General features: G+C 40.8%; 1 protein-coding gene across 1 annotated transcript in view; it reads right to left on the bottom strand.

Moving 5' to 3' along the window:
• Positions 1-6,293: 6,293 nt before the first annotated feature.
• Positions 6,294-27,013, bottom strand: part of myom1b (myomesin 1b) — a 32,681-nt gene continuing 11,961 nt past the window's right edge. The window contains exons 11-38 of the mRNA XM_085362191.1: positions 23,778-23,919; positions 23,351-23,550; positions 23,090-23,143; positions 22,638-22,762; positions 22,330-22,513; positions 21,938-22,112; positions 21,739-21,860; positions 15,988-16,184; positions 15,772-15,898; positions 15,069-15,253; positions 14,859-14,973; positions 14,622-14,778; positions 14,431-14,537; positions 14,288-14,332; positions 14,056-14,192; positions 13,822-13,966; positions 12,426-12,485; positions 12,085-12,152; positions 11,877-11,990; positions 11,365-11,424; positions 11,029-11,116; positions 10,901-10,939; positions 10,716-10,821; positions 10,363-10,526; positions 10,091-10,127; positions 9,922-9,944; positions 7,532-7,587; positions 6,294-7,421 (exon numbers count right to left, since the gene is read on the bottom strand). Coding sequence (XP_085218317.1) covers positions 7,161-7,421; positions 7,532-7,587; positions 9,922-9,944; positions 10,091-10,127; positions 10,363-10,526; positions 10,716-10,821; positions 10,901-10,939; positions 11,029-11,116; positions 11,365-11,424; positions 11,877-11,990; positions 12,085-12,152; positions 12,426-12,485; positions 13,822-13,966; positions 14,056-14,192; positions 14,288-14,332; positions 14,431-14,537; positions 14,622-14,778; positions 14,859-14,973; positions 15,069-15,253; positions 15,772-15,898; positions 15,988-16,184; positions 21,739-21,860; positions 21,938-22,112; positions 22,330-22,513; positions 22,638-22,762; positions 23,090-23,143; positions 23,351-23,550; positions 23,778-23,919 — 3,293 coding nt within the window. The 3' untranslated portion in view covers positions 6,294-7,160. The remainder of the gene's footprint in view (positions 7,422-7,531; positions 7,588-9,921; positions 9,945-10,090; positions 10,128-10,362; positions 10,527-10,715; positions 10,822-10,900; positions 10,940-11,028; positions 11,117-11,364; positions 11,425-11,876; positions 11,991-12,084; positions 12,153-12,425; positions 12,486-13,821; positions 13,967-14,055; positions 14,193-14,287; positions 14,333-14,430; positions 14,538-14,621; positions 14,779-14,858; positions 14,974-15,068; positions 15,254-15,771; positions 15,899-15,987; positions 16,185-21,738; positions 21,861-21,937; positions 22,113-22,329; positions 22,514-22,637; positions 22,763-23,089; positions 23,144-23,350; positions 23,551-23,777; positions 23,920-27,013) is intronic.

Raw genomic sequence — 27,013 nt, 5'->3', positions numbered from 1 at the left:
TCCCAAACACGAGGGACCTCTAAAACACTTAAGTTGGCTTTATTAAACATTAGATCTCTAGCTGGGAAAACATTTTTAATTAATGATTTAATCACTGAGCACAGCCTTGATTTTATGTTTTTAACTGAAACTTGGTTGGACCAAAGTAACAGTGGAGCTGTTCTCATCGAGACGACCCCTCCTAACTACAGTTTTATCAGTGAGGCCAGGGTGAGCAGGAGAGGAGGGGGGGTCGCTGTCTTTAATGAATCATTTCAATGTAAGCAGCTATCTCCTGGAAGTTTTCAGTCTTTTGAATATGTGGCTTTACAGCTGAAGGCCCCATCCAAAGTTGTGTTTCTTAATGTTTACAGGCCTCCCAAATACTGCACAGACTTTTTTAATGACCTCAGTGAACTGCTGTCTGTGATCTGTGTTGATTTTGACTGTGTAATTATTGTTGGGGATTTTAACATCCATGTGGACAACCCTCAGGACAAAGGGACTAAAGACCTGAGTAACACTCTGGGCAACTTTGGGCTGACTCAGCATGTAACAGAGGCCACACATAATAGAGGACACACTCTTGACCTACTGATCTCCAAAGGCCTGAGCATTTCAAAGGTTACTGTGTCTGATGTGGGCCTGTCTGATCATTACTGTGTTTTCTTTGAAAGTAAAATCTCAGCCCACATAAATATATCAACAACAGTGATCACAAAACGGTGTATAACTGAACACAGTAGTGCAATTTTTAACCAGGTCTTCCCATTAACAGCTGACCTGTCCAGAGGGTCAGTCAATGAGCTCGTCAATAGCTTCAATGCTAACATGTTAAATGTAATGGACACTATTGCTCCCATTAAGGTGAAGGTTATCTCTGGAAGGAAAAAGTCTCCATGGAGAAACTCCACACTAGTGAAAAATGAAAAAAGAGAGTGTAGGAAAGCTGAGCACAGATGGAGAAAAACAAACCTCCAGGTTCATTATGACATCTATAAAGAGAAACTTCACAATTATAATTTACAACTGAGGAGTGCAAGGAGGTCCTACTTCTCTGACATCATCACTAAAAACAGTCATAATGCTCGGGTCTTATTTTCTACAGTTGAATTCAATTCAATTCAATTTTATTTATATAGCGCCAAATCACAACATAAGTCGCCTCAAGGCGATACAGAGAAAAACCCAACAATCATATGACCCCCTATGAGCAAGCACTTTGGCAACAGTGGGAAGGAAAAACTCCCTTTTAACAGGAAGAAACCTCCGGCAGAACCAGGCTCAGGGAGGGGCGACCATCTGCTGCGACCGGTTGGGGTGAGAGAAGGAAGACAGGATAAAAGACATGCTGTGGAAGAGAGACAGAGGTTAATAACAGATATGATTCAATGCAGAGAGGTCTGTTAATACATAGTGAGTGAGAAAGGTGACTGGAAAGGAAAAACTCAATGCATCATGGGAATCCCCCAGCAGCCTATGTCTATTGCAGCATAACTAAGGGAGGATTCAGGGTCACCTGGTCCAGCCCTAACTATATGCTTTAGCAAAAAGGAAAGCTTTAAGCCTAATCTTAAAAGTAGAGATAGTGTCTGTCTCCCGAATCCAAACTGGAAGCTGGTTCCACAGAAGAGGGGCCTGAAAACTGAAAACTGAAGGCTCTCCCTCCCATTCTACTTTTAAATACTCTAGGAACAACAAGTAGGCCTGCAGAGCGAGAGCGAAGTGCTCTAATAGGGTGATATGGTACTACAAGGTCATTAAGATACGATGGGGCCTGATTATTTAGGACCTTGTATGTGAGGAGCAGGATTTTGAATTCAATTCTGGATTTAACAGGAAGCCAATGAAGGGAAGCCAAAACAGGCTAACAAACCCTCCTGTGCCAGTGGCAGCTGAACTTCATTCAACCATGGCCTGCAATGACTTCGCCAAATTCTTCACAGAAAAAATCCAGAAAATTAGACAAGCAATTGGTACATCAACAGCAGATCCGGGATATGTACTGTGTCCACCAAAAAACTGTTTAAACACCATGAAACAGTTTCACCCGATTAACAGCAAAGACCTGGAGGACATCTTAGGTCAACTGAACTCCTCCTCCTGCTGTTTAGATGTCCTGCCAACAAGTTTTTTCAAAAAGGTCTCAAAGACTTTAGAGTCAGACCTGTTACAGATCGTCAACTTTTCTTTATTATCAGGTGTGTTTCCAGAATCACTAAAAACTGCTGTAATCAAACCTATACTGAAAAAGGACAATCTTGACAAGACACAAATGAACAACTACAGGCCGATCTCAAATCTCCCATTTTTAAGTAACATCATTGAAAAAGCAGTTTCTCAACAGCTTAGTTACTTCTTAAAACAGAATAACTGCTACGATGCCTTCCAGTCAGGTTTTAGACAGAACCACAGCACTGAAACCGCTCTGACCAAAGTGTTTAATGACATATGTCTGAATACAGACAGTGGAAAAATGTCAGTCTTAGTTTTACTGGATCTCAGTGCAGCATTTGATACAGTTGACCACAACATATTACTCAAACGACTGGAGAACTGGGCAGGTCTTTCAGGAACTGTACTAAACTGGTTCAAAACATACTTAGAAAACAGGAAATACTTTGTATCAATAGGTAACTTCACATCTGAGCAGACAAGCATCACATGTGGAGTTCCCCAAGGTTCCATCTTGGGACCCCTTCTGTTTAACATTTACATGCTCCCACTGGCACAGATTATAAAGAACAACAAAATAAACTATCATAGCTTTGCAGATGACACACAAATATATATCACAATGTCACCAGGAGACCAAGGCCCTGTACAGGCTCTTGGTAAATGCATTGAGGAAATTAACGACTGGTTATGAAGTAATAGTCTTTGGTGCCAAAGAAAAACGATTACAGGTCACCAGAGACAGTCTATACACCTAAAAACCACAAACCAGGCGAGAAATTTGGGTGTAGTGATGGATGCAGACCTAAACTTAGAAAAACACATTAAGACAATAACAAAGTCAGCTTACTATCACCTCAAGAATATATCAAGGATAAAAGATCTGATGTCTCAACAGGACCTGGAAAAACTAGTCCATGCATTCATCTTTAGTAGGCTTGATTACTGTAACAGCATCTTTACAGGTCTACCTAAAAAATCAGTCAGACAGCTGCAGCTCATTCAGAACTCTGCTGCTCGAGTCCTCACTAAGACCAAAAAAGTGGACCACATCAGTCCAGCTCTGAGGTCCTTACACTGGCTGCCTGTCCGTCAGAGGATAGACTTTAAAGTTCCGATGCTGGCCTATAAAGCTCTGAATGGTTTAGGACCAAAATACATCAGTGACCTCCTGACCCAGTATGAACCTTCCAGATCCCTCAGGTCATCTGGATCCGGTTTTTTTATCAGTTCCCAGAGTCAGAACCAGACACGGAGAAGCTGCATTCAGCTTTCATGCTCCATACATCTCTAACAAACTCCCAGAAAGCCTCAGATCAGCTGAAACACTCAGTTTATTTAAATCCAGGTTGAAGACTCACCTGTTCTCAGCTGCATTTGAATAAAGCACCAAATCCACACTTTTAAGCTTAAATTTCAAAACTTACATTTAACTACTGATTTTATCTACTGTTCTGATTTTATGTGTTTTGATTTTATATACTGTTTTGTTTGTTTGTTTGTTATTTAGTTAGTTAGTTTGCTTGCTTTAATCAATTTTAAATCATGCTTTTTATTTGTTTTTGTTTCTAATGTCTCTGTAAAGCACTTTGAATCACCTTGTTGTTGAATTGTGCTATACAAATAAATTTGCCTTGCCTTAATCGACCTCTGCAAATTTTACTCTTGTTCATCTGGATCATTTCTGCTCTGTTTCACAACAAGAATTTCTCATGTTTGCTTTATTCGTCCGTGCAAACTAGAGAGGCGCCTCTTTAAGCTGGAAAGCCTGCATCACTCTGTATATTCTTAAGAGTACAATATGGAGTACAAAGAAGTATAACAGCTCCTTTATTTAGGCAGATACAGCAAAAAGATACACACAGCATATTGAAAAACAGTATGTGGTTATTAAAATACTACCATCCCATTTCATTTAGTGTAAAGTGGAATATTGTTATTATTAATATGTTATGATAAGCCCACAGCAAAGTATATAATGGGTTTATATTCATTCAGTGATTTCAGGTTGTCTCAGCCACTGCTTCAGGCTTCTCTGCACTGTCTGCAGGTTGCTCAGAAGCTTCTGATTGGTCAACAGGCAGTGTTTGGTTGATCAAATCTACTTTTGCCTCTTTAGTTTGATCTGAATCTAAAGCAGGAACTTCTGCAGGGTCCCCCGCATTTTGTGCCTCGCTTTTTTTGCCCTGCTCTCTGTCTTCCACATTTTTCACAGTCGATGCCTTTGAAACAGATTCTGTAAGGAAATATTTATTAGTAAGCATTTCAGCCCGTCATGGGAAAATTGCACCATTCTGTAATTTTGCCAGTGTTTAAACAACAAACGAAAACTCCTCACCCTTTCGCTTCTGCATTTTAGTTCCAGTAAGTGTGGTTTTCATCTTTTCCTTTGGTGTGTTTGAGCCAAACACTACATTTCCCTCTTCATCAGTCCAATATGAAGTCACCCCCAAGTCAGGTGTCCCCTCTGTGACCTCCACCTGAGTTCATCCACAGTGAAGGGAGACATTGCAGTGTGGTAAAGCTCTACAATCATGAACTAATCACCATACAGTCATTCAGAAAGTGAAATCAACTACTTACCCATGAAGCTCAGTGAGATCACACCTACCGCTGAAGGCTAAAACAGTATCATCTCATAGAGAAAATGATAAAACCTGTCATAATTAAGCTATTTAGGCTACTAAAGTTTTTGCAAAATGTTAAATTTCAGCTTCACCTCAGTTTAATTTACATTAACACAAAAGTTTTTGTATTATTGCAACTTTCTAAAAAAAGAAAGAAGAGATCGCAATGAGAGATTCGCTGATGTATTGCAAAGAATTGTGTCTTTAATTTGATGCAAAAATATTATTTAATCTTTTCTCTTTAAAATGCTCTCAAGCTGAAACGTTCAATGAGTCCAACTCTGGTGCAAGTTGAACTGTGATCTCTTAGGATTTCTTAGTTATACAGTTACCCTTTGTTAAGTTTTTTATGGTTATGTGATATGATATGCACTCACTGGACACTTCATTAGGTACGCTTGTTCAAATGTTCATCATCAAACTAAAGCTGTAGCTCACATGGGTTCACCAAAATTGACAGAACATTGAAAAAATGTTACCTCCATTTCTGCAGTAACATTTGGCTGGTAGGAACTGAAGTGGATTTAAATAACATTAAACCATGCATTAATCCTTGATTGTATAGACAGTTCAGGCTGCTGCTACTGTTTCTGTAATGATGTGGGGGATATTTTTTTTGGCACACTTTGATTTAGCACTAACTAAATTAGGCCCACACAGCCGACCCGAGTATTGTTGCTGACCATTTCCATCCCTTTAGTTGTTCAAATAGGTTTCTCAAACTGTTTTTTTCATCATGACGATGACTTCACTGTAATCAAATGGCCTTCCCGGTCACCACATCTTAATCTAATAAGCGTCGTTGGGATCTGGTGGAACGGGAGATTCCTTCATAAATGTGCAGCTGACAAATCTGCAGCAGCTGTGTACCTAAAAAATTGACTGGTAAACATACTTAACCATTTGGCATACAGCTGGTGACTTAATAGTGCCTATGTATATATATATATGGTAGAAATAGATTTGATTTAAACTTGTATAACTAATAGTTTTGTCACTTCAGGTAAGTATAAACAAAATGTGAAGCAAGAAGGATCTCATTACCAACTTAATAATGAGCTAACTTAAAAACTAAAAGTTATGTATTTATACATGCAGCAACTGATGCATAAGAAAAATATCTGGCCCCTAGGCTCTGAAATACACCCTTATGTTCTGTTATTACATTTCAGACTGAAGAACATAATAGTAAAAATGGCTTTTATCTAATTAGAAATGTTCTGGATATTTGTGCTCTATGACAAAAAGACAATACTTTTTTCGTGTCCCTCTTTTGTGCTCATTGTAAAGAGAGTGTCACGTTATCCTGAGGATACGGCAAATGATTGTCCTACAACAAATATCAGGATTACAGTGAAGGGGGTGAGTTGTGTCCATGCTGGTGGTGGATCTTCAGGCTGTCCAACTTCTACAGAAATAGTGATCGGGAGTGAAAACGGAACAACTCGACTGAAACAAGAGAGTGAAACGTAAAAGGTGAAGAATTGAAATCAAAGTGACACGACTCAGAAAGGAAAGACAGAAGGTGGAGGAGGTGGGGAAATACATGCTTTTTTTATTAGTCTCATCAAAAAATGGGAAAAGGAAGAGAAACAATAACCTCTATTGTTGGTATTAACAGTGACCTCACAGTTTTCACTGCATCAACATCCAGGATAATTACTAATTATGGGCTGGGGAAAATGGTGTGTTATATAAATAATAGTGAGTAGACAGTGAGCTGACTTGTACTGTTTTCTGCAGAAGATAACATTTAGAGTGAATGTGAATAAAGTGGAACACACATAAGTTTAAAATTTCACTGAAACGCACATTTTTAACTGTTTTGCTACAAATTATATTTACTTCCAAAGCACACCATCGGAATAAACCCCGGCACATCTGTCTTAACTAGTTTATTTCTTGCAGGTTGAGAAAGATAGAATTGAAATTTGTGCCGTCTCTGTGAGATTTTTCCCACAATTTAATGACACGGTTTCAGTAAATCTGACAGCTGCACGCAGTCTGAAGTACTTGTCTTGTCAGGTTTGCTGGGAAATCCACATAATTTGTAGCAAATGTAAAAACATTTATGTTTTTAATAGACATTCCACACTAACCGTGACATTTTTTCATAGTGGCAGCCACAAATAAGCTTCAGATTTTCAGTGAGATTTGTAATTATTGGACCAAATGTTCACATACAGTATTAATCATAATCTTAAGTAACTCTTTTCTTTGTACTTTTTTTGGTGTTCAGTTTCATCACCTCGGGAGTTTATTTGACTGATTTCTACACAAACCATCAAACACCACCTCTTTTTTTAAAATCTTTTTTTCTTTTTAACTTTTTCCAGTACGCATCATTTTTACATATTTACGACAAGATTTGGACCGCTTTTACTTTTTCTTGCCGCCCGCCTCTTCAGGGATGAACACACTTACGGTGAACTCCCCGCTCTCTGTGCCGTACTTGTTCTTCACCAGGATGCTGTACTTGCCCGAGTCTGACGTGTTCACGCCGGTGATGGTGAAACTGGCGAACTTGCCCGACTCGAACTTCAGGATGCAGTGCTCATCAGACGTGATCTCTCTGTCGTTCTTCAGCCAGGTGACCTCTGGCACGGGGTTGCCCGAAATGTTGCAGGTGAGATTGAGAGCCTGAATGGAAAATAAGGCACAACTCAGTTACACTCAGGGCAGTCACTGTAAAGGTTAAGACTCTTAGTTGAAGACGTGCAAACCACATGAATTCAGCTAAAACTGTTTACCTTGCCCTCTTGTATGGTGACCACATCAGGGAGGCCTCCTGCTACTCGAGCACGATCTGAAAAGTAACAATATTAACTAATGAAAAATGATTTTCAAAAACAAAGCATGTTGCACACAGTGCACGCAAACTGTGTTTTTATCTAACATGAAAGACTTTATGTGGCTCAGAACAGTCTTCGGGTTAGTATTCATGTTCAGGGCTGTTGCTTGTTGTTTTTAACACATTCCAATTTTATTGCAATGGACTTAAATTTGCAATAAATATGGTAAACTGGCTTTTTAAATTACAATCTCTGATTTATTTATTTTTTTTTAAAAAGAGTTTTTCTTAATGTTTTTAGAATAAACTATAGTACTAACTGGAGTTAATTTAAACTTCACAGAATAGAGCTCACTTTGACCCACTGAGGTTTATAGTCATGATAAAAAGAAAATAGCTACACCCTCTCACTCTCAGGTTTTATGTATCAGGACATAATAAAAACAGTCTGGTTCTTAGCAGGTCTTAAAATACAACCTCAAATGAACACAGTATATTCTACAGTGAGACTCTCAGGGACCTGGATCTAAGCAATCCAGGGTCCCTGAGCATTTATGGACTTGTACGTTATATGTTTTTGGTGTTGCTGTCCTTCATTCTCCCTGCTTGCAGGTATGTGTTTGTGTGTGTGTGTGTGTGTCTGGGAGCACCTGTTTACAGGTGCCTTCAGGCCTGGTAGAAGACAATCACACAGCTGATGAAGCCCCGTCGGAGGAGCTACTTAATGGTTAATGGTTAATGGCCTGTATTTGTATAGCGCTTTACTAGTCCCTAAGGACCCCAAAGCGCTTTACACATTCAGTCATCCACCCATTCACACACACATTCACACACTGGTGATGGCAAGCTACATTGTAGCCACAGCCACCCTGGGGCGCACTGTAAGAGTGTGGTGGAGCTCTCGCCGACGCTGGATCATTGCGTGACTTCACGTTAGTCTCTCGTCCAGTCAGTAAGGTTAGTCTGCCGCATTGCGTGTGTCTTACAGCTGCCTGCCCGTTATTTCCCCAGGAGAAGCGTGGAGACTAGAGGGCAGTGAGCACGGGGTGCTCAAACACTGAGAAGCGGAGACAGGAACACTGGCACTGGGAAGAGGACATGTCACGGGAGTCTGGAACGCACTGAGTATTTATTGTTGTGTTTTCCACTGTTTGCATTCAAAGCTCTGCGCCTGGGTCCTCCTTCCTCACATCCCCACAGTTGGCCAGCGGCAACCGTGACAGAGACAGGTTATTCACAAGCAGAAAACATTCAAGATTATTGCCAAATTCATTGTAAGATCAGACCGTGCAATGCTCAGAGATATTCCAGAAAACTCAAGAGCTGCATCTCAGACTCTATAGGCTAAGACTATGGGTTGTTTTGAAGAATTGCCAAGAGGAACATGGCACCACAGCTGAGCAAGTTCGATCTGAACAAATCACAAGACTTCCTTGGATAGACAAGACCGAAGTAGAATTGTTTGGTCATAATGCAAAGAGCCACATTTAGCAATAATCAACACCTCATACCGACTGTCGGCACAGTGGTGGAGGGGTGATGATTTGAGTTTGCTTTCCACCCACAGGAACCGGGCATCTTGCAGTCAGTGAGTCCACCACTAACTCTTTGTATACCGAAGTATTCTAGAGTCAAATGTGAGGTCGTCTGTCTGACAGCTAAAGTTTGGCTGAAATTGAATCTTGCAACACGACAATGATCCCAAGCACAGCAGCAAATCTACAACAGATCAGCTGAATAAGAAAAAATATCAATGTGCTGCAGTGGTCCAGTCCAAGTCCAACCTTAAGAGAGTTGTGCATATACCAGTATATAACCACAGCGATGTGATGCACTGATGAAGTCATAGACAAAAGAATTACTTCAATGGCATTAAATAATATGTCATGTGTTGTTGTTCATCTAAAGTTGCATTTAACTCATTTTTAGACCTTTTCTATGGATTAGATGAGTTTTTAAAATTGACAGAGGGTGTTTCTTTGTATCATGTCAGCACGTGACTTATCCTTTGTTACTTCTATAACTCAGTTTAAGTAGTTGACACAAATCAAATACACAAATGACTCTAACTAGGAATGTAAAAATTTTTGCTTTCTACAACATGTTATACTTTAAGTCAACGGAAGTGGAGGAAGAAAATAAATTGAGGAACTGAAATCATATTAATAGTCAAGTTACTGAGCCCTGGTTGTACTTTTAGTCACAGTAAAGTTAGCTACATAATTTGAAACTGATTTAAAAGCAATATATTTGCAACCCGTCTTCATGAAGATTCAGCATCTTCATTATCAGATCTGAAAAGGCCAAATATTAAAGAAGTGGAGCTATTGTAAACAGAGTACTACTTACTTCTCTCTGCAATAGCAGCAGCTCTGAGGAGAGAATGACAAATTAGGTCAAAGTTGAGAATGACAAGTGACATTCTTTACATCATTTTTCCTTATATGAGAAAAGCTTTGCTGGGACTGTGGCTACATACAGAAAAGAAATGTTAGTTATAGGCTGGTTAATGACTTACTTGAGTCTCTGGAATTCTGCAAAAGCATCATCAAATGCTGTAAAACAAAAGTTGTAAGAATCAGTTTTACAGGCCAAGACACATCTTTGTGTCGCACAGCATACAATAATTGCAAAACATCACGTTAAAGAAATCTAACTGATAACTGAGGTGATAATTCCTACAAAAGAAAATCAAACTTTTCACATCATGTAAACATGTTGGAAGCTGGCAAGATGAAAAAAGTTTAAGATGTGAAATCAGCCCAGTTATAAAGTCACTTAGACACTCACCTTGACCAGAGAGGTCAACGGTCCTCCTGAGGCCACCTTTTCCATCGTGGAACTCGATGGCATATTTGCCCATGTCTTTCTCTGTGGGCTCTGTGATCTGAAGCCACAGCTGCTCCCCGACCACGCCGCTCTTTATGCGGTCAGAAAAGGCAATTGCTGAATCCCTGTCAGAGAGACGATATGAAAAACGTATATGTTAAAGGCCACTTTGTGACACAAAAGCACAGAAGCGTCTGATAAGATGAACACTTGGTTTAATCCTGACAACTCACAACTGAAAATTGAATATACATCAGGTATAGACTTGATTAAAAGTTGCTTGTTTTGTTCATGTCAATCAACCAAGAACCTACTTGTAGTGCCATGTGACTTGGAGCAAGTCGTTGTAGTAGCTGACAAAGGTGTAGAGTCTAATGCCCTCATCTGTGCTTGTGATCTTCAGTGGAGTGGAGGAATTGGCTGCAAAGACAAACATCCTTATTTAATGTGTGTTGGGTTAAATATGTACATCATCTGTGGACTAAATATTTCTTCTTACCGATAACACTGAAAACTTCATTCATCAAGTCTTTGAAACCTTAAAAAAAAGACACATTTTATCACCCTAAGTGGTTCATTTGCTGCATTTGTTTCTGATTTCATTGTTGTATTGCCATACAAAGTTACCTTGGTCTGTCAGATTCAGGGTGGAGGTGTCCTGTCCTCTGTCATCCTTCAGAATCACCTCATACACACCAGCATCCTTCTTGGAAATCTGACAGCAAAAATGCAACAGCAAATTAGCTCAGGAAGGTTTTGCAAAAGGAAATTAAGCGTATTCGTCTGAAAAAGGCAAGCGCTTCTCTTCAGCTAGGGGCGCTGCAGTGCACACGTATATGACGCAAAAGCAAAAATAAGAGGCGAACAACAGCTACGAAAAAAAAAGAAAAGCATTCTCAGGCAAAAACGGGAAAACCAGAGGTGGCCGTTGGCCCACGGTCACAACAGATAACTGATCCCAACTTTAAGTCTTCTCCAGATCGGGCTGTCGACAATGTCTGCTGTGTCTGCGGGGAGGTCGCGCTGCAATGGGACACATGTGACATCATGTTTATATGCTGAATTACCTGTGAGGAAAGCATGTCATAATTGGACAGACGTTTACAGACAATACGACACGATGGGATGTGAGGGGTTCGTGAGTTATACAGTAGATAAGGGACAGAGATGGGTTAGATGAAAAGAGAAGACAGAGATTGTGACAGAGCAGTTCAAATGTCTGGCTTGTTTCCTGTTTTATTTTGAAAATATTTATTTTCTCTTGACTTTTTTTCACCTGTGCCCAGTCAGCCCTCCATGTATATAGTATATATTCCTGTCTCTGTTGGAAGGTAAGGACAGAAAGATCCACACAGAGGGAAACAGAGCAGCACATTTACAGCCATATATGCAAATGAATTCAAAGGTGGTTATACAGTACAGAAATATACACACATATATACGGATATTCACACTTCACTTTCTCACACTCTCACCTGAGCAATTTCCAGTTTCAGCACTCCCTCTGCAAAGCCGAGGTGCTCGTCCACTTTGATCTGGTGTCTGTCTTTGTGCCACAGTGCAGAGGTCTCCTTCTTCATGTTGCCCACCTGAATTCCAGCACAGCAGGATGATGTTTTCAGAGCTCAGTTACATTAAAAAAGAAAAAAATGTACAAGTAAAATCTCTAAAACACAGGCTCACCTTGCATTTGAGTACAACGCAGCATTCTGGTGTCACTTCCCAACTCAAGTACTCGATAAAGTGAGGGCCTGGAACAAACGTCGCAGGTAAAATGATGACAATCGGGCAAATAATGAAAACTCAATTCTGTGAAAATTTTCATAGAGCTGTTAATCTGATTAATGAATCTTCATCACTTTTAAGCAAAAATTCCAAATTTGCTGGTTTCAGCATCTTCTGTGTGAGTTACTGTCAGCTTTTATATTTTTTGTTCTGTTTTAAATGTTGAAGAAAAAGATTAAGCCTCTGAGAATAACACAGATCCATCAGTCATTAAAATACTCTTGTGCTCAGGCGCTTACCTTGTTTTCGGAAATACTCCTTTCTCTGGAACTCTGATTCCTTCTGCAGCTGCTTGAACACTGAAAAATACACAAATGACAGTTTTCATAAATTGTGGTTTAAAACAACACAGATACCATTAAGTGCAATTAAATGAAATTAGAATTTAGCTGGAGCTATTACAACATGATTTCTAAAATGTTTCAGTGCCCTCTAGTGTTCATATGTTGCAGATGTTGAGTTCTCACCAGACACTTTATGAGCTAAACCTGTTAAACTGCTCTATCAAAATATCAAATAATTGCAGCAACTCAATGCATTTAGGCATGCAGACATGGTTAAGAAAAACTCTTGTTCAAATCAAGCATCAGAATGGAAAAGAATGATTTAAGTGACTTTGAATGTGTGGCTCAGTATTTTCAGAAACTGGTGGGATTTTACCCAAACAACCATCTCTAGGATGTGAGATAATGCCACTTTGATCTTAGAGGTCGGAAGAGAAAAGCCACCCTGCAGCTCAGGAAGTAGAGCAGGTCATCTGCTAATCAGAAGATTGTGTGTTTGATCCCTGGCTCATCTTCTGAACCTTGAGTTGCTCTCCGATGCATTTATTGGAGTGTGAATGTTAATTAGAAAACACTAGAAAAAAGTGCTTGCCTCAATGGACGAATAAGTATGTTATATAAATGTTTTTATATAGCACTTTTAATCCTCAAATATAATAGAAAAGCACTATATAAGTCCTTTTACCAATAACTATTTGTTATGACCAAGGTACGCAAAAGAGCATCTCAGAACACACAACGCGTCCAGTCTTGAAGCAGATGGGCTACAGTAGAAGATGTGCCACTCCTCTCTGCTAAGAACAAGAAACTAAGGCTACAGTTTGCACGGCCTCACCAAATCTGGACAACAGAAGATTGGAAAAACACTGTTGGTTTGTTATGTATCAATTTCTGGTGCAACATTCTGATGGTAGGGTCAGAATTTGGTTTTGTGCTTCCTACTAAAAGCCACTTTAACCATATTTAAGTGATCATGCCAATGAGAAACATGAAGAGGACTAATTGGGATTCAATATCTGGCCTTAGGACACTTATTTAATAATGCTTGCAGACAGACTGGAAGGAGCAGGTATCAAACCATCCACCACCTGAGCCATAATGGCCTCTGGTACAGTCTGCTTTACTGCTGAAAGTAAAATCGTTTTGGTTGTTTCACATGAGAGATATTATTTAATTTAATTTGTAGGGTTGCCACTTTCTATCAAACCTAATCAAAGTATACCCAGCGTGGCAGAGTGTTAAATTATTTTATATGGATAACGTTCTGAGCTTTTTATCCTTGACTGTACACATTCATTCACAATTAAAAGTCACGTTTTCTTTTTTCTTTTTTTTTTAAAAATAAACATACCATCCCCTATCAGTACCAAGCTGGACTGGTTGGTAGCTTTTTCATCCTGCAGCTGGAAGGTGTACGTGCCCTCATCCGCCGGGGTCAGAGACTCCATGGTCATCTCAATCACACCGGTGTTCTTGTCAAAGTTCATCTTATATTTCTACCACCCCAAATAAAGCAGCAAATTTTTTACTTTAAAACACAGGTAGAGCACACAAGTAAAATATCTGAACGCAGATTCTCACTGACCTCCCCCTGAGAGACAACATTATCATTGAAAACATAATCGACTTTGCCGTTATTGGACATCTTCTCCGCCTGCAGCCAAAAGCGAACGCGGCCCTTTTCCAGCAGCTCCACAGCTAGATCTGACTTCAGAGGAATAACTGGTGTAAAGAAAGTGATGAAGAAATAGTTAGAAAGTCCGTCCAGTTCATGACAAACCACTAAATAAAGCAGAAATACCATGTGAAGCACTCACTGGGGAATTTGTGGTCATGACTGATCTCCAGCAGCCTCTTTAACTCTGAAAAGAAAACAAGAAGAGATTCAGGATTCAAGATGAGAAAAGCAACACATCATGTAATATGAAAAATCTTCTTTTCTCTCAATTTTCAAACCCACCTTCCTCAGAGAGAGTGTAGCTGGATGAAGCACCGTCAGTGTGAGTGACAAGACATGAGTAAACTCCAATGTCCTCCTCCCCGGGATGATTGAAAACAACTTTAGACCTGCAGAGGAAACACAGCATTCGTGACATGAGAGGTGAGAGGGATGCTCAAATAGTCTTAATGTTAAAAATGTTGCCATCTCACTTGGTTCCCTTGGTCTCTGTGGTCAGGCGGGAGGTGTCTGTGATGTCCTCGTAGTTTTTGGACCACACAAACTTGGAGTCGGGGGTCATGTTGCCACATTCAAAGTTCAGGGAGATGACACCGTCGTCGTCGACATCTACGACTATCTCTTTCGTGCCTAAAAAAACAAGAAGGTAAAAATCTCATCTGCTCAAATTTTGTAGTGTCACCTTCACTTGTTCCATCATTTCATCCCACCTGGTTTGGTCAGAGCGGGAACCGGCTCTGTCACGTCTGAGACTTTTCCTACTCCAGCTTTATTCTGAGCACGCACACGGAACACATACTTCTCTCCCTCCTTAAGATCCTTAATCTGCAAAAAAAAGAAAGAAAGAAATGTTGAAATATATTTGTGATATCCTGCTAAAACTTGGGAATCTCTCAGATAAATGCACTCCTGATTAGCACCTTTGTATATGTCTTTTCTAAGGCTTTGGTGTTGACTCCTCTCCACGCCTCCTCTGGTGCATCTGCTTCCTTGATGTCAACATAGAACCCGTTGACAGGATCGCGGCCCTGGTACACAGGTGGTTTCCATAGCAATACCAGAGAGTCGTTCCGCGCCTCTCTAATCTGCAGATCATGTGGAGGTCCTGCAGCCCAGAAAGATGACTGAGGCTAAATACCAAATCCTGTTTACTCAGTCACTTTCAAGGTTCTGTAAATCCCTAAAGTGATAGTGTTGTCAGAAACCGTGTCTATAACATGTAAATATTCAGTTCACAATTCCAATAGAATAGAATAGAATAGAACTTTATCGTAATTATACATGTACAACAAAATTGTGGGTACAGCAGGAATAAATGGCAAACAGGAGAAATATGTACAATTAAGACATTTTCATGGATGATGAACATTTGTTTTGGTATTTTTTCTTATATTTATAACATAAAGTGACTTTCTTCAACATTAAAAGTTACCAAATTATCTAATAATTCATTTTTTTTGTATCATTTACCATATTTCTCTGATATAGTTGTATTTATGTGCAACATCGGTGACAGAAAAATAAAGCAGTGTGCATTGGGAGGTTTTTTTTTTGTTTGTTTTTGTTCATCAAATGGTTCATTAAAATATTCTCTCAGTTGGTGAAACATGTGGCCCAACCAACCTGGGACAGCAATGGTCCATTCTTCACACAGGAAGGTATTACTGGGCAGCGACGGGATGCCGACACCAGCCATGTTGGCTGCTCGCACCTGAAACTGGTACTTCTTATTCTCCTTCAGATCGGACACCTGGAAACAAAGACACAAAGACACTCGCCCCTTGCACATTCAGCACATATAACTTCAGGCTCGGATGGTGTTTTTTCATATCAACCCACCCTGTAGGCCCTCTCGCTGACAGCCTTAATGTTGGCCTCGTGCCACTTTCCCGGCACGCCATCGATGACCTCACGGTAATCCACAAAGTAACCGGTGATGTCAGCGCCTCCGATGAAAGTTGGCTGTTTCCAGGCCAGCACCATGGAGTCGCGCACGCACTCCAGGATGGTGATGCCATAGGGTGGAGCGGGAGAGGCTGAGACGCAAATCGCAAATTAATACGGCAAAACCTCGGCGTGAAAACTGACGTAATGGGAAACTGAAGCGCCACAAAAGATTTGATACTTTTAATTCCCACACCTCTTTTTTCCCTGTGAAGAGCTTCAGTGTCCCATTATTGGAAACAGTTTACAGCAGGAACTCACCAGCAGTTACTCTCCTTACAATGTTAAAGATTACTGGATAGTGGGTTCAGAGACAGTTGTAGGTTAATACCTGCTGTAACAACATCTCGTCCAACCCAACACATTTGTAACCTTAATGCTCAGTGACATTGAGATTTTGGGAGTTAATTGTTATGTCTGCACTCTAACTATGAAGTCAGCAGCCGTAAGATTATTAAATTATTTTTCTCTAGTTCCAGATTCAAAAGATAAATACAGATTAGTCTAATTTAGAAACCACTGTTTTATACACTGAGTCAGAAAGTGTGCAGTTACATGTTGCTTGTTACACTGTATTCCTGGTAACAAAGGGCACAGCGATTTCAGAGACCAGGTTAACCCTCCTGCCTTCTTGGGACCTTTTTGTGCCACTGCTATGTGTTAAATGGCTGCCATTTCCACTGTGTTCAGTGGAATATAACCAAACTTGCCACAGGATAGTTTTTACCTGTCAATGTTAATATTCCAGTGTGAATTCCTTAAATCAGCCTAAAATGGCTGAGCAGCAGAAATCCCCACACCCATCACCCTGGGGACCATTTTCTGCCCATTGACTTCCATTATAAACGCTATTTTTCAACCCCAAATTATCATCATATGATTTTATTTTTTCTTCTTTTCTTGGATGTCAATGAAGACTCAGGGCCTTGAAGTTTTAATTTTTAAATTGCAAAAAAAATGCAAAAAAAATAATGGCAGGTCAAAATGTATGTTGGTGCCAATCTTTGGTCCATCTAAAGGCCTACTTATAATGACAATCACATATTACTTCAACTGGTTTTTTGTGGAAATATTTAGTTTCGTTTTTTGGTTTTTGGGGCTTATAACACAGGGCGCTCATGTAATAACACTGGGATTTGAAGGGTTAAAACAACGAAAATATAATTAAAACTTTACATGAATATTTCAGGGAGAAGTAGTTTTACAAGGTTGGCTAATTTAAAGTGGAATAAAATATGGATATATGGTCTTTTTATGGCGTGGCTGAGAATGGTCCCTAGGGTGATGGGTGTGAGTTTTTTAAAGGATGGCAGGAGGGTTAAAGGAATGACTGGGAGCCAAAGGTCTCCACAAAAGCAGGATCAAGTAACACTGTGATAATAAAGCAGCCTGTCGAGTACAAATAGTCACATGAACTTTATACCCTCTCCTGATTAGGAGTGAGAATGTGGTCAAAGCGTCTGGGAGGTGGGTGTCTGATTAAGTCCAGAGTGCACTCCCAAAAAGGTCTCAGGTCACAAGTGTTCTCTTGGTTGGATGACCCACTTTTCGAGTACAGGGTGTGATTAAGGGGCTCCTGCCATGAATTGCTTTGGTGTCTTTGTGTGTTAAAGTGCTCTGGGTAATCAGAGGAGTGGCAGGTCCTGAGGTGATTGACACTACACATATAAGTTAGGGTTTTGGTGGCGGCCAGAAAGCATGAGTTAAACCCAGGTTTGGCGGTGAATTGGATTGACTTACCTTCAAAAAGAGCCAAGTTACTATTTGTACCTACAAAACTGATGTGAAGTCAAGGCAGAATATATTTTTATGGCTCTTAAGTGGGTAAAAACTGTACTTTTCTTTGTGGTTTTATTTGGATTTGACAAAAGGTTTTCCTCGGTGCTCACCTGCTGACTCTCTCTGGGGCTTCGCTTTCTCCCGATTACCATCTACTGAGAACTTACGTGCCTGCGAGGCGTCAGGCTCATCAGCTGTCTCCACAGCCTGATCCTGAGCCTCAGCAGTTACTGGGTCACAGTGTGCAGCTGTGATTGTGTCAGTATGTGATTCAGGAATTGGGCCTGACACAGGCTCTGAGTGCATGTCTTTTGCCAGCTCAGGGGCCCGGGACCCATCACCTCTCTTGCCCCACTTGTTTTTAGTCTCCCTGGGGTCAGGGTCTGTGAGGTCTGAGCTAGCAGCCCTGGCCCCTTCCCTGGATTCACTGTCAGCTTGAGCTTTATTGCGCTTTTGCATAGTGTTGGGAGGGAACTGGACAGTGTCATGCGTTCCCGTCCAGCGTGGCCTGTGCTCAGTTAGTTGTCCCACGTTACCCCCCGGCCCCATCTTCGGCAACACACCGTGTAGGATGCCGCCCCCTACGGGTGTTAGCAGAGAAAAGCAGAAGAAGCTTTTTTAAAAACAGGCACAAATCCATCCACAGCTCATTTCTCAATCGCACCACATTAAGAGAACAGAATAAGAAGAAACAAGCACAAAAACATTAAAAAGCAATATTTGCTGAACTGGCAGTCAAATACAGAACAATGTCTTCATCTGACTGGGAGTGGAAATGAAGACAAGATGACCAGCAGGTGACATCCATGTTAGCAGGCTTCAATTGGGATTATGAGAGCACGCAGGCACGTAACACAGAACAGCCGGCCAATAATGTGGGTGCGCGGCTTTGCTCTGGCCCTTAATGAAAAAACTCATGACTTTAGAAACAATGCCAACAGATTCCATCATCTCTTAGATTACAGCTCCAAAAGTGATGTAAGTTGTATATCGAGACCAAATGTAACAGCACACCATGATCTAATTCACGGGTGGTAGTGCTGTGTTTTAATTACTCTGAGTTTTCCTTCAGTTGCAAGTGAACTCAAAGGTTATTTCAGTGTTTTGGTGGCACATTGTAAAATTCCAGTACCAAAAAATGTAAATTAAAAGCAGAATGCATTGATTTACAAATCCCATAAATTTGTATTTTATACACAGTAGATCATAGTCTTCCTTCTCTCACCCCAACTGGTCGTAGCAGATGCCCCTCCCTGAACCTGGTTCTGCCGGAGGTTTCTTCCTGTTAAAAGGGAGTTTTTCCTTCCCACTGTCCCAAAGTACTTGCTCATAGGGGATCATATGATTGCTGGGTTTTTCTCTGTATGCATTATTGCAGGGTCTACCGCCTTGAGGCGACTGTTGTTGTGATTTGGCGCTATAAAAATAAAACTTAATTGAATTGAACTGAACTGAATGTCAAGTGTTTAAACTGAGAAAAAGTGCCTTTTTAAGAAGAAATAAGGTCAATTTGAATTTGATTGTTGCAACACATCTCAAAAAATTGGAACAGGGCCATGCTGTCCCATTCTTGTCTGATAAAGAACACTAGCTGATCAACAGTCCTGGGGCTTCTTTGCTGTATTTTTCATTTCATGATGTGTTGAATATGTTTTGACTTGGTGAAAGGCAGCACCTCGACCCTTCTCCTATGAAGCCATGCTGTTGTTCAGTAGATGCAGTGTGGGGTTTAGCATTGTCTTGCTGAAATACACGAGGGCTTCCCTGAAAAAGAATCTGGATGGGAATATTTGTTGCTCTACAACCTGTATATACCTTTCAGCATCTATAGTGTCTTCCCAGATGGGCAAGACGCCAATTCCATAGGCACTAATGGACCTCCATACCTTCACAGATGCAGGCTTTTGAACTGAGCACTGATAACAAGCTCGCTCTGCTTAGTGACCTGTATAACAGACAGTGATTTCAGTGAGGCCAACCCGCGACAGAATTATGTCTGTTTTTAATGCAGTGCCACTTGAGGGCCTGAAGCTCGCACACATCCAGATTTCTCCACACTCTCTGAATCTTTTGACTTCAAGTTGTACACCGATTTATCTTACAGATCTGACTGACTGACCCATCTCTATTTTTGAGAACCTCTAACTCTTTAAGATGATCTTTTTATACAGTCATACTACTTACCTGTTACCATCAAACTCAAAATGAACTAATATTTTTCATGAAATTAAATGTCTCACATTAAACACTCATTTTTTTATGTTCTATTGTGAATAAAATATGGTTTTATCAGATTTTAAAATCATTGCATCCTGTTTTTAATGGAGGTTTTACACAGCATTCCAGCTTTTTGGGAACTCGGGCTGTATAAATTTATAGGTTTGTCATATAAAAAACTGCTGATTGTTGTGCTGAAACAATCTATTTGCATTTGCTGCATCGGTCTGTGTGGTTTCAGTAACAGTTGTAAAATACCCCCCAAAAAGAATTTCCTTTGGAATCTCATCTTAGTTTTTTTGTTCTAAGAAAGTAAAACTATTCTGATTGTGAAAATGCCCAAATCTGACGTTTGTGTGCAAAAGTTCATGGTTTCCTTCAAAAACCAGCATAATCCTCCTCTTATGGGCACAATTTAGTTAAGCAGCAAAGTCTCAGGCACAGTAAGGCATCTATTTGTTAAACTAAATGGTAAATGGCCTGTATTTATATAGCGCTTTACTAGTCCCTAAGGACCCTGAAGTAACTGTCTCCTTGCACATATGAGCATCACAACTCGTTTTTCTAATGATGAATCAGCCTTGAAGACTGTGTTGAAGTAACACATTATTCCAGCAGAAAAGGATGTGTCATCAACAACACATCTTTCTTCTTAAAATATATGTGCACTGGCATTCTTGCTAAGAGTGTTTCACAAGGGATAACAAAGCATGCTGCTCAGCGCAAAGCCAGCCAGTGAATGAGTGACATCCAAAGGCTGAAAGTTGTGTTAGTATTAATGCAGAGAGATGTTACTGTTAGGGAACACGTGCAGGAATTTAGTAACAGCATCATTATTAAAACAGTAACACTGTTTCTGTTGCTGGCATGCAAAGTACGTGTTAGGGTGCAGTTTATTGACTTTGAGTTGAATGAAATAATGTAAAAATATTGAGTTATAAAGAATCAGATCAACGGAACAATAACATTGCTAGCTGATAACAGGGGGGGTTCGAATGGTGGTACCTTTAGCTCTAATGTGGGGTTGCCGACACATCCTGTGCCCGAGATAGGATAGGGGAGATGCGGGGAGGTGGTGGTGATAGTGGTGATGTGTGACACTGAGCTACTTTGTAACGACCGCTGAATTGGATCGCACTGACCCAAATTAGAGGAAGTCTACAAGTCCTGACCCCCAGCCCCGCCTCAGGCTGTGCAGGGAGGAGGAGGCGCTAGAGGAGATGTGGCCAGACAGGGTAGGAGGTAGGTAGAGCATACGACAGTGCAGAATAATGTGACAGGGTGACAGAGTGGAACAATGGTGGAGAAAGTGTGGGAGCTGAAGACATGTTTCAAGAGAACCGTAGCCTACAACACAATTCGTGGTAAAATATCAAGAAAAATCTGCTTGTTGCATTATTTCTTCCACATAGAGAGTCTGCTAATGATAGCAGTGATCAGTCTGTGGTGTTCAGTGCGTCCAAGAGGTGTGCCTTGTTGAAATTTCCAGCACAACTGGCTCAGAAATGCACAATATAACACCAACAGTTTAGTTTTTTTAACATCTCTAAACAAATCTTAATCTAAATAGCAGTAAACTGGAATTATTAACGTCCTCTGATTACTACATTACTTTGTTGTATTTAGATGTGATGGATCCACTGTACTCACCAATAGCAGCCTTCACCTCCACAGCCTCTGACTCCTGGGAGAACTGGCTGATCCCTGCAGCGTTCACCGCACTCACCCTGAACACGTACTTCTCTCCTGTGATCAGACCGTGGCAGATGAACCTGTAAATGCAGAAAGTGCAGCAGCCATGAATTTGTATCAGAAATTGCTGAAAGAAAACAAGAGGGGTCATTTTTACCTGGTGACATTCACGGGCTTGTTGTTGCAGGGCTCCCACACGTTGCTCCCCACAATGCTGCCCTCGATGTAGTATCCCACTAACTCTTTGGCATTGCAAGACGCTTCCCAGGACACAACAACTGATGTGTCCGTGTTTCTGGTGGGAATAACCTTTCCTGGGGCAGATGGGATATCTGCACACAAGAATAGTTACATTTTGGGGCTGAGTCAGTGCTAACATAATATATTTGTACCGTGCAAATGTTCAGTTTCATCAGATCTGTGATGCAGGAGTCATGACTGCAAAACAGGTCTGGGACCAGTTTGCCTGATAGCATTGTGTGACAAATAAGATTCTTAATATCTAAAAGAGCTAATCTTCTCTATGTTTATGTTTATCTCTCTTCTGACCAAGCTTGTCTCCAACTGTGGTGGCCTCAGTCGGGTCAGATGGCTCGCCAACACCGGCAGAATTGCAGCAGCGGACACGGAAGCGGTAGGCTTTTCCCTCTGCGAGATCAAACAGCGCAAAGCGAGGAGACTTTACTGGGATCTCCGTGTTCACCCTCTGCCAGCTGTCTGTACCGGAAACACACTGATGGGCAAAGAGGAAAACGTCACACTGTCACTGAAACTCAGGCAATGTAACAATCTCATATGCAGGAAAACAGAAACGTTTAGTTAAAGTGCATCTGAGGAAAAGTGGAGGAATAATTTACCTTTTCCACATAGTACATGACACCCTCAAGCCCTTTCTCTCCGGGTGGCTTCCAGCTCAGCACCACATAGTTTTTGGTTGCCTCTGTCACCTGCAGATCACAGGGTTTGCTGGGAACAATGCCCTCTGATGGTCAAAAGGGAAAGAGTCAAGTCTCCAAAAAAGAAAGATTGACCCTTCAACACCAGATGGATGTATTAAGATCACATCCACCACTTATTGGAAAATTCATCTATTCAAGAAATGTTATCATTCCTTTCTTCTTTATTATTTTTTAATAATTACATTGATAATAAATAGAGCATAAATGAAAAAGCACAGGTGCTTCTTCTTCCCTGAATGTGGTTAATAAGCCTGAATCAGGTGGACTCAGAGTTGGAGAATTTTATAATCCCCTTCTACTTGAGTCACTCTCTGATATAAATCATCATGCAAAAGCATTTGACCTCCTACCTGCAGGCTCCTCCTCCGTGACAATGATTTGGCCAGTCCAGGGAGCAGAAGTACCTGCAAACATGTAGTAGATCAGTACAGACACATTGTCAGTCCTGCGATTTTCTGTGAGCTAAATGTTTTCTATATTTTGCTCCAGTGCCAAAACTAATGCCCAAACTACATCTTTTATTCTTCAAAATCCCTAAATATGTTTAAGAGTGTTTGTGCATCGGATGCTTTGATTCACGATACAGTCAAATTCCTCTCTGTGTCAACTACCTCTCATGCGGGCGCGGTCAGCTGGGTCCATTGCAGCCACTGGCTCCGAGACTCTGGATGGGCGGCTTATGCCACTTTTGTTTACAGCGCGCACACGGAAGATATAAGAGCGCCCCTCCACCAAACCAGTGACGGGGAATCGGGCAAACTTCACCGGGGTGTCATTGCACTGAATCCAGTGAGTGGTTCCGACCTCACACCTGTGCGTAAACATTAAAATATTAGTATGTCACATTCAGACTTTTGATTTTATTTCAAACACCTAAAGACTACTTGTTAGTCATGTTATCACCAACATTGTGTTGCCTTATTCCTCTGACATTCACTTGAGAAAGACTTTTATGTTTTGCATTGATAGCTCATTCTGTGGTGTCTATCCAGTTTAGCTTTGGAGGTTAGAGTAGCAGGAAGCGACGCATTGACCAACCTGTCCACAAAGTAGCCCAGGATGGAGTTGCCACCATCAACAGCTGGCTGCTTCCATGCAACAATGATATAATCCTTGTTGGCATCCAAACAGCGCACATCCAGAGGGGCTGCAGGAGCTCCTTCGACCTCAGCATCAGCATCTAACAGATACAAGAAGAATATCATCAGGACAGTATGAGCGCGCTCTCTGAACGTGCACGTTCTATTGTTTTATTCAGCTTTAGCTCAGCTTTATTTTTGCAATAAATTGACAGGATGTTTGATTTATAGCGAGTGGACCATGTGGGTGAACTTTGCAGCTGCAGGGTTCAATGCCAGGAATATTTCAGGTCAAGCAGGAGGACAGAATTAGCACAAGCCTGCGCTGAAGGGAAAAGGGATAAAAGAGGTGACTTTTAAATAAAGCAAACATGCCTGTCATCTGTAGGTAAAGTCAGGACACTAAGGAAAGAGACAAAGGTTTTAGAATAGAGAGACAGATTTATTTTAAACTGGATATGTGGGGGAATAACGTCTGGAATTTACATCCTTGTATATTGTAAAATTAAATACCGTATTTCCCGGACTACAAAGCGCACCTGAATATTAGCCGCACAAGCTAAAATCAGGGGAAAATCCTGTTTTGTACATACATTAGCCGCACCTGACTAAAAGCCGCAGGTGTTTCAATGTTGACTTATCATATGTAAGAGAATATGCACAAAGGGAATTGTCAGGAAAGAGATGGCTGTTTGGAGACATCACTTTTATTAATATTGTGAAAAACAAGTTATGGGTACATATTTGCACATGTAGTACATAACAGTAACCTACAGCACACCAGAAAAATAGATTCGGCCTACCTTTTAGGCTCAGGTGCAGTGACACGGCTTTAACAAGAAGAAAAGTCAGTCATTCACCACCATCTTTCTGCGCACTAAAACCACCAAAGTCCTCTCCTCCAGTGTCGGATACAAACAGGCTCAGGATGGCTTCGTCATCCACTCTCCGCTTCTCTCCTTCGTTGTCACTTTCAAAACCAAAGAAATCCTCGTTGTCAGTGTCGGAGTCGAACACCCTCAGAAGGGCCGTGGCGGTGTCCTCCTCTCCATCATGCAGCAGTCCAGCCCTTCAAAATCCGTTGGTGATCGTGGATGTTTTCGCACTTTTCCACGCTGTCAGAATCCACCGGTGGAGTTGGGCATAACTTGCTTTTCGCAAGTTTATCGCCGCTCGTCATCCACGACTCCCGCTGAATGCGTAGCGCTACTTTGAAGTTTGTTTTTCGCGCTACTTCGTACGGCACTACGTTGCCTGGCGGACGGACATGTGACTAACATACCACTCTTGAACCCCGATCCTTCCGCCAGGCAACGTAGTGCCGTACAACAGCGGAACAAACAAAACAAATCGTCTTACGATATGACAAAAATCACGGACAATCCATAGAAAAGCCGCACCTGACTAAAAGCCGCAGGGTTCAAAGCTTGTGCAAAAAGTAGCGGCTTATAGCCCGACAATTACGGTATTCACTTTGTGTTTGTTTTTTATTTTGGTTGTTCATTGGCTCACACAGCTATCCAGAGAGCACTGAAATGAATCTGTTGTTCCTCCTTAAAGCAGATATTTACTAGGGGTGCAACGATACACAAAATTCACGGTTCGGTTCGATACTTTGTTGTCACGGTTCGATATTTTTTCGATACAAAAAAAATGTTCATGCCTTTTTAATTTGTCATTTATTAAAATTATAAATATATATTTTAACTCAAAAGTACAGTTTTTAAATTTAATGTTGCTGAAACAAAAGTAATTAAAAAAATAAATATATCTCAGGGCTCTCAAAATTTCAAAATCCCTGGTAGCCCTTCGGGCAGGGACTCTTCAGTTTTTGGTAGCCCAAAATAAATGTAAGTAGCCCGAATAAAAAAGAGAGCAATTTTGTGATTGATGTTTTGTTTCCTTTACAATATTATACATTAAAGTATAATATTGTAAAGGAAACAAAACATTAATCAAAAAATTGTTGAAAAACAAATTACAACATTGTATAAAAATTACAATCATCAACTCAAATACTTGGTTCTAATTGAACAGAAATTTCTATGAACTTGTAAGAACTGTGTAGGACATGAATCAGTCTGTGTCAGATCCTGAATTTGAAATTTCCACTGAAGTCACGGGTAAGAGACAAGTGGAACCAAGATCTAGGCCATTTGCCTTTGGAAGTTTGCAAAGTCTGCTAAATTTTGCCAGTGGTAGTTCACTCTTTGCAACATAGTACACTGTTCTAAACAGATTTTTCAGGTTTATTTTTAGTATGTTATTTGCAATTGGTGTTTGTTCTGGGAAAGATATTGCAGACTGAGCAATAATGCATTTCTTGCATTTCTCATGGGTTCTAATGGGGCCTTTCTTAAAATGACTGGTCCCAGTAACAAAGGCGCTTGTCGACTCAGAAATCGAGAGAAAACCAACAACACACCCGGCAGAACATTATGTTATTTACACGGGTGCACATAAGTGGTCCGCATGTGCGCATTCGCTGTCAAAATAAAAGACGCGCACCAGATAAGAAGTTGCAACGTGCGTTTGCGTCCATATAAAAAGCACTGTTTTTGTCTGCTAGAGTGGGATTTTCACGGCACATTCCGCACCACATCTCTGTGCGTTCATCATTTGTTTGAAGCCAGCTCACCTCCTGCAACCACTTTTCCGAGAATACGCGCTTCTTTTGTGGTTCGGACTCCTTCTGACATTTCTTTGGAGGTAGAGGAACACCAAAGTAATTGCTTAAAGGAGCTTCTTCGACATCTTTAAGAGTTCTAAACAAATGTCTGTCCTCCTCCAGAAAATCTTATGTATGCAAACACGCGTTGCAACTTCATATCTTGTGCGCGTTTTTTTTTTAATTTTGACAGCGAATGCGCACCTGCGGACCACTTATGTTCACCTGTGGACCACTTATGTGCAGCCCCGGTTATATAGCTCGTCATATTGCAGCCACAGAAATTCTTTTGTCCATGAAACCATAAAGCTGCACTTTCTTTTTGCCTTATAGTCTGATTTGTCATAACTTTTCCGTTTTGTGGTAAGCTTTTCTTTGGCTGTTACTTCTTCACCCTGACCTGTCTTATTTGGCTCAGCAGAACTAAAATATATATCCTGCTGCTTTTACACGCACACACACATAACGGTCAGCGATTCTCTGCGCGATCAACCTCTCACATGTTTAAGCTTGCTGCAGGAGATTTC

Source organism: Diplotaxodon limnothrissa, linkage group LG9 (genome assembly GCF_057381915.1).
Source record: "Diplotaxodon limnothrissa isolate DT_005_m linkage group LG9, D_limnothrissa_male_GT1.1, whole genome shotgun sequence".
Classification (NCBI taxonomy): Eukaryota; Metazoa; Chordata; class Actinopteri; order Cichliformes; family Cichlidae; genus Diplotaxodon; species Diplotaxodon limnothrissa.
Note: the sequence above shows the minus strand (reverse complement) of the source record. Positions and strands in the feature narration are given on the sequence as shown.